The sequence below is a fragment of the Monodelphis domestica genome, chromosome 6 (assembly GCF_027887165.1).
Source record: "Monodelphis domestica isolate mMonDom1 chromosome 6, mMonDom1.pri, whole genome shotgun sequence".
Lineage (NCBI taxonomy): Eukaryota > Metazoa > Chordata > Mammalia > Didelphimorphia > Didelphidae > Monodelphis > Monodelphis domestica.
In genome coordinates, this window is record NC_077232.1 from 15,716,974 (window position 1) to 15,725,038 (window position 8,065).

General features: G+C 36.6%; 1 protein-coding gene across 1 annotated transcript; it reads right to left on the reverse strand.

Annotated features, from left to right (window-relative positions):
- Positions 1-5,990: 5,990 nt before the first annotated feature.
- On the reverse strand, positions 5,991-6,956 carry LOC100028408 (olfactory receptor 14I1-like). The gene has a single exon (XM_001378407.3). The coding sequence runs from the start codon at positions 6,954-6,956 to the stop codon at positions 5,991-5,993; it is 966 nt and encodes a 321-aa protein (XP_001378444.2).
- Between the last annotated feature and the right edge of the window lie 1,109 nt (positions 6,957-8,065).

Here is an 8,065-nt window from a genome sequence, read left to right on the forward strand (position 1 = left end):
AATTAGCCATGGGTACATGGTTTTTATTTTGTATCTTATTTATTCCTTGATTTCTAATGATCAATTAGAAATTAGTCAATTAAATATAGTAATTTTATTATTGATATTTAATTCTAAATTTTACATTGATGGCAACCAATAGTAAGAGAAGAACCTCTTAATTTTTTAAGATAGCCTACATACATTTTTTTTTTCAAGCCACGTTTCTCCTGCCAGGGCTTTTTGCCCACTCCACCCACCCTTGCAAATTCCAACTATCCTTGGATCTGCTACATTTTTCTTTTCCTACTTTTTGCCTAATTGCTTTCTCCCCCTACTGGCCAGGTTATTTTTAACCAGGTGACTCTTGGAGAAGAGGAGATACACCACTTCTCTCACCCAACTGCTTGAGTCCTTACTTCCTTGTTCCTCCTTCATTCCTTATTACTTGCTGCTGACTCTGGTGTTGCTAATACTGTTTCCTCCAACACCTGACCCCAATTGCTCAACTGGCCCCCAGTCCCAGGAACCCAGTGGTTCTGGTCCTAAAATTGACCTCTGACTAGACCCTGCCCCCTACTGCTGTTGCTGATTGCTGCCACCAAGAAGCTAGGAGTCAGGGCAGATGGTACAAAACTGAGGTGTTATTTCCTTAGGCAACAATTAGCCTCCATGTGACAGGGTACCTGGAGGCAGAGGGAATGAGGAGAAGGTAGAGACTCTTCCAAACAGGAAGTTGATAACAAGCATGTCATATTCTATGTAAGAGCAATGCATCATCTATTTCAAACACCTTCCAGCTTTAGGAGGTTTTTTTTGTTTGTTTGTTTCCTTGTTTTGGGGGTTTTGGGGGGGTTGTTTGGTTTTTTTGTTTTTGTTTTTGTTTTTGGTGAGTGCATTTATACCTTCATTTATCTTGCCTGAGATTCAGGGAAGAAATTCATCTCTCTGCAACTCTTTGCCATTTGAACTGGCCCAGTTTGAGATTCCTAAAAACCATATTCTCCCTTGCTGTGGGAGATCACACAGTGCTGACAATAGGGATCTGAATTTTAGAAAAAGGAACCTTAAAGGGTCTGGAGGTGAAATTTTAAGCCTTTTCAGATTCCATTTTTTAAATGAAAGTCTCTATATCTTACTGTATTTTGCTAATTGTTTTGCTTAAGATTTAATTTTGTGATATTAAGTTCATATATTAATGTATTTGATTTGGTTCTGTTACATTGAATCTTTTTAATATACTGTGTTTTAACTGTTAGATATATTCTGTTACCTTTCTCTTATAGCTACTGAACAAAATATTGTAAAATATTGTAAAAGCCCCAAAACCTTTTTTTTTTCATTTTTCATTTGCTAATTGTCACATAGATGATGGATGGACTCAACCTGGCTAACAGCCTTTGGAGAATTTAATGAACTAAGAATTTAAATGGTAATTCTAAGTGGTCTTCAAAAATAATTTAAATTAACTAGAGGTTTCTGAATGGATGATTTTTGTTATATTTATAGTATAAAGAATGTTGAATTAAAGGTAGAGAAACAAAGAAATGTTACTACCAATATGTTTCTATGAAGCCAGAAGACAAAAAGAGCTCCTGCAAAATTCTTCAGTTTAATTTACTTCTAGCAGAACAATCTAGATTTCTTGATGATGTTCTAGACCCAAATAAATTTTACCTTGTTTAAAAATATATTTGCCAAGGTTGAAAGATTTGCTATGTCTGTAGAAATTGTGAAAAATATCCATCAGGTCATAGTTTTTTATGTCATACAGCAACTTCTATGAAATATGATAGTGCATTGGTTTGCTATTGTAATTAACTGATCTATTGTGAATTTTGGGGACCTTTATACTTTTTGAATATGCATTATATGCTATAATATTGTTCTTTATAAAAAAGTATTACTTTGTGAAAATCATTTGCTTGCACTCACAGTGGATCATGGCCAGGTTTAAAGAAGAAATGAATCTAATTTTTTTTGTGTGTGAGAAACCTTTGTATTCTGCCTCTCCTAAGCTGAAACAGTGCCAATGATTGTAAGCTATATATTTTGATTTTTAAATTTTTTTATTGTTTTTGCTTGCATGTGCAATATACTGTTACAGTTTTGTTTTTCCTTAACTTTTTGTATTTGAAGCACATATCACCAGAATTAAGAATTTCTTTAACTTTTTTGATTTTACAGTAATAAATATTTAAAATGCATTTGCTATAATGTCAATATCTACCCTCAAAGCTTTTTAATACATAAATGATGCCACTGATTATTCTTTTAAAAATTATGGGATTTGGCTTAAAGATTCTGTCTGATTCCAGGACAACAGAATACAAACAGAGTCATTGCACAGTGCCAAAAAAGCACAAAGCTAAACCATATTCGTTTTTTCTGTGTATTCTTTCAAAACATGATAAATATGGAAATAAGTTTTGTATGAATGTACAGGTAACCCCTGTTAAACTGGAAAAAAAACACAGAACTATTAAATAGTTAGAAAAAAACACTCTTTAATAATGAGTTTGAGTTCAGTGCTCAATTAGGTCTCCTTTGCAGAGCTGTGCTCTATAAACCCAGCAGATTCCCAGCCTTTGGCAGCTCTGGTCACTGAACTCCTCATAATGCCAACTCCACTCGATTGGACAATGCCAAGGAACAAAAGAATTTGATTTACATTAGCATAGCCACAAGGAAAGGGGAGTATTCAAACTATTCTGATGGAATGAGATCAAGCTTGGGAAAGGAACCATAGCCAGAGGCTAAGGTAAAAGGGAATGGCCTATTTACAATGGATACCAAAGGATGGTCTCTGCTATGGAGTTTGTCTTCTTGGGAAAGGGTCTCTGATACAATGGGAGGAGCTACTTAGTTAAAGGATATTTTAGCATGTGATTGAAATCTGTTAACTCTATCAGGTTAAATTCATTATATATCTTAAGGTTCATTGTTGATTCTGAAAATGCTAGTCAGAGATTCCCTTCAGGGTGGATTCTTCCTGGAACAGGGATGTACTTGGGTTTCCAGTTTACAAGCTAACTAAACCTTAGGGTTCATCAGATCTTACTAGGCTACAAGTGTGGGGGTTTCTAGGTTCCATGCCAAGACCTGTAACAACAAGCTGCAAACAACCTTACAGGGCAGGAGAGGGAAGAAATAGAATTTGGAACTTAAAATTTTAAAAAGTGAATGTTAACATTCTGTTTACATGTAATTAGGGAAAATAAAATAATTTTAAGTCTAAAATAAAACTATAAAAATGACAATAATTTTCAGTGTGAAAATTATCTGTGAACATGGAAAAAGTAATAATATGTGATATGTAGTATGAAAATATGATTAGGAGAATTTCCAATTGACTGGATATGGGAGATGAGGTCAATGAAGTCAGGATTATAAATCAGAATAATGTCAAATAAGGTGATGATGGTACCATTAGAAGGGAGGATTAGGATAACAGTGACACAGAAAGTGTTCCTAAAGAATCATATTCAAAAGAGGTAAGTCCTAATGAGCCTAACCTCCTCTTCTGAAAAGCTTCCTCTAATTCCATGTGTCTTTACTTCTGACTATATACATTGCATACTTTATAATGTACTACAGTTGCTATTTCATGATGGAAAGCCTATTATTATCAAGGCTTGCATTATCTAACAAAATATATATATATATATATATAATTGAGTCAGTTTCAAAGTGGTGATAGGTGAAATCATGCACAGAGATGAAATCATTAAGGAAGAAGAAGTGGAAAGTGAAAAGGGTAATGGCTTTGGGAATACATTTAATCAAATCTGTTACACCCCATCCCTTTTTGAATAGTTCCCTTCCTTGTTTTTTAGGAAAAAGGAAGGGATGTTAGTAAATAAAACATAAAAAGGGAGGTTAAAAAGTAAGGAGACTTTGAAGAGTCACTTAAACCAGTTGAGTTATTCTAGTTTTTTTCCTTGTCTATGCAAATACAAAAATAGATAAAATAAAATTATTTAATTCTCTTCCTTTTGGTATAGTATTTCTGTTCTTTGTTTTTGTGTTGTTGTTGATTATATGAGGACTCCAAGCTTAACACACTGGCAAATAGTCAGCAGATTAATGATTTGATTTTGATCTTCTTTGTTCCAATACCACTTGTATTTTGGCTACATCGCTCCATGAATGAATGATGATTTTTCATCTTTCTGATGATGGATGTCTAGGTAAGTGTGCCATGAAAGACAAACTATTTTAAAATTTGTTGAAACATTTTTGGAGTGGAATTAAAGTATGCTTCATAATCCAGAATATTTCTTTTCCTGCCAGTTTGGTCAGAAGAAGGGAATAAACGTGGAATGTAACAAGTTCAATATTGCCTCTCACTGTGTGTAGTAGGGCTAGGTTTGTGCCAAAGCATCTAGTCTAGTTCCACAAGTAGTCCTGGGTGGCTGCACCCCAACTTACAGGAAATCTAAAATGGACCATGTCAGCATTAATAAATATTTTTTTTTACTTCTGCTATAGTGGATGCTTCCCTTATTGTCATTTTCTGTTTGTCTGCCCTATCCCCTCCACTACACTTCCTGGATTTTGGTACCTTTGCTCTCTGAAAAGAAACTCCATCAGGGTCCCTGAAGCTTGATTCACCAGATCATGGTCATGTGCAATAGTTTGATGTGACCTGCAAGAACAAGTGACTGTAGTTCAGCTTGGAAGATGACAAGTGTAGCCATATGTGTGTGAGCATGGGCTGCTTCACCCCTCCAGAGCATCATCAGAGAATCGTCCTTTGCCTGAGAACTGAAGGATGAACCAGAACATAGACAACTTATCAAAGACCCTGCAGTTTATTTTCTCTTATGACAGGCTGCCCAAGGAGAGACAAAGGGACCCAAGTTGGCAATGGAGCAGGTCAGAAACTCTCTGCTGGTCATCACTCAGATCCAGACTTATGTGTTTTGTCAAATGGAAAGAACACAAAACTACCAAAGGAGTTAAAATAAAGGTCATTAATCAAAGTAGAAAGATACATGTGGGAAGCTGCCCAGAATCTCAGGCCTGGGACTTCCACTGGACTACAGAATGCACTGTGCTTATGTAGATTTGGGAGGAGGAGGTAGGGCTTTTGACCTGCACTAGCCTCAGTCTGAACTTACTGGCAGAGGCCAAGATACTCTAGCCAAAGAATGGAGTTCTTGGGTAGATACAAAATGAGAAACAAAGAAAACATAAAGGGTACTTAAGACTTGATTATACCTGCTAATCCTATCTCAAGTAGTCAAGGGTTTCTTTAGGGGTTCTTGTTCAGTCTGAGAAAAGGGTCATCATGATAGGGGCTGACAGTGGGCATTAAGGTAATAGGAATAGGACCCTCATACTCTGACATTTGGCATTTCTCAATAGTTAACACTAGTTAAACATCTCCTACCAATGATGAGACCTCAATGATGAGAATTATCCTGGAAACAAAGAACTGGGGAATAGATTTATACCTTAAGGAATATATGAAATAAGGTACAACTAACTGGTTCCATAGATGCTTGGGGAGGACATCATAGCCTCAAGTTAGGGGATTTGGGAGAGGCAGGCCTAAACATAGAAAGGTTTCTTCAGATTTGACTATACCACTCCAGTGGCTGATGGGCTAATGTTCTGTCTGGAATATGGTTCAGTCAAGGGAGTTTCTTGAAGGAAATTCCTGTGGGACAAGGGTAAATTTGGATGGGGAGAGAAACAATAGAACCATCCTGATGGCACTTTTGTTTAAACAAATTTCCTGTTGTTCAGAGAATTACATCTATTCTTTTGATGGCACTGTCAAGCTAATGCAGTGGCTTCAGATAATAATAATTCACTGGAAATATTACCAGTTGTGGGATGAACCTCTGTGGAATCAAAATAAATTATTGCTTCATTCATATCCACAAAACATAAGGTCTAGGGAGCTATTTTTTAGGGTGTGGTAGAGTATTGGTGTTATTATTCCGCTTTTGAGGCTAACTCCTGTGCCATCTTGCACATATAACCATATAAAAGCATGTTCTTTAGCTTTTTGATGCTTTCAAAGATGGATATTTCATGCTTAGGGAAAAAATCTTCCTGAGCATCTTGCCCATGGCAGCTAAAATCTTCTTGTTCCTCAGGCTGTAGATGATAGGGTTTATCAATGGGGGCAATATTGCATAGACCATTGCAACAAAAAGGTTTTGAATAGGTGATGTGTCTGATGTATCCCTGAGAACTGCAGTAATTACAGAAATGAGGAATAAGATGAGGATCATCAACTGAGGGGAGCAGGTCGAAATGGCCTTGTATCGACCTTCCACAGAAGGAATCTTGAGCACATTGGAAAAGATGCGAATGTAGGATGCAATTAAAAAAGCAAAGCAAGATAACAAAAAACATGAACTTGCTATAATTAATACAAACTCTGTATGATATACACCAGAGGCTGAGACTTTCAAGATATGAGGGATATCACAGAAAAATTGGTGGATCACATTGGAGCCCGAGAAGGGCAGGCGAAACATGTTCCCAGTGTGTATAGCAGAATAAATCAGCCCAGTTACCCACGAGCCAGCTGCTGCCCAAAGACAACGGGATGGCATCATGATGAGGCCATAGTGTAGAGGGTGGCAAATGGCCACAAAGCGGTCATAGGACATGGCCACTAACACAGCAAACTCTGTTGCTGAAAAGAAGAGAAAGAAGAAGACCTGAGCAGTACAGCCAAGGAGGGTGATGGTTTGACTGCCAATCAAAGAATTTATGATGAACTTAGGAAGGGTGACTGAGATGTTGCAGATATCCAACAAGGATAAGTTGCTCAGAAAAAAATACATAGGAGAGTGAAGGTGTGGGTCAATAAGAATTGCAGCAATGGTGAGAAGGTTCCCCATCATGGTAGCCAGGTATATCAGCAGGAACAACACAGCATGTAAGACCTGCAGCTCCCATATTCTGGAAAACTCCATGAGGAGGAATTCAGTGATGACTGAGAAGTTGCCCATCCCTGATTGTGTGCTGCAATTTAAGTCGAATCAAACATGGCTATGAATAACAGAAATGCAGTGTTGAAATGGAAGACAGAATTAAAATAATTATTCAAGTAGAATATCCATCCAAATAAACCCATCCCATTAAACCTGAACAGAAGCAAATTCAGACATATTTTCAAATAAACAGAGGTTAGAGGAGGAATAATGAGGTTTATATGCATTTAATAGTTTTGGTACAGTGTTTGGCATCTTTAGCTTTACAGAATGACATAGAATGATGTTAGTTTTCATAGTGTAGAAAGCCACAGTCAGTGGCAAAGATTATATTTGGTGCACTTTAAGAAGGTGAATAATGCCACTACCAAGATGATAAAGGGAAGGACTTGTATTACCACCATGGAGATCATGAATTTTTTGAGTGTGTGTATATGTATATATGTATGGGGGAGGGATGGATAGAGGGAGAAACAGAGAGAGTCAAAGAGAAAGAAAGAGACAGAGAGACAGAGAGAGAGGACAGAGACCAAGAGAGATAGAGACAGAGAGAGACAGTAGAGAGAGATAGAGACAGAGAACCAAAAGAAAGAGGGAAATTATGCTTATGATGAAAAATTCATAGGGTTTATGGAAGAAAGTGGTTAAAAATGGTCAAGTATTATATAAAAGTAATTAATTTTCATTAATAATATTCTTTCAAAGTTATGTGAGTTCCAAACCAGTTTGGTGCTTTGCACAAAGTAATAAAGCTCATTCAGAATAATATCAGAACTTGAAACCAAATCTCTTAATTGGAAAACCACAATTTCCCTGTTACAGAAAAAAAAAAAGAATTGCACATATCTAAGAAATTAATTAGTCAGTTCTCTGTCCCCTGTGCAAATGATCAGCATAGAATATGGTTAAGGTTGAAAGAACTAATAAGAGGTTAAAATAATCTCTGACAAGATACCACTTATGCATTTCTTTCTTTCCATTACTAACCCCATCTGTGCAGTCCAACAGTTTTATACTGAACAGGTATTTTAAGAACTCTGATTCTGAGTTAATGAGTCAGCAAGGGATCGACATTTCACTGCTAAGATGTGATGAATCATTTTTGCTAACACTATTCACAATGGAGA

Coding starts and splice junctions, on each gene's coding strand:
- LOC100028408 (XM_001378407.3), bottom strand. CDS start 6,956: ATGGGCAACTTCTCAGTCATCACTGAATTCCTCCTCATGGAGTTTTCC.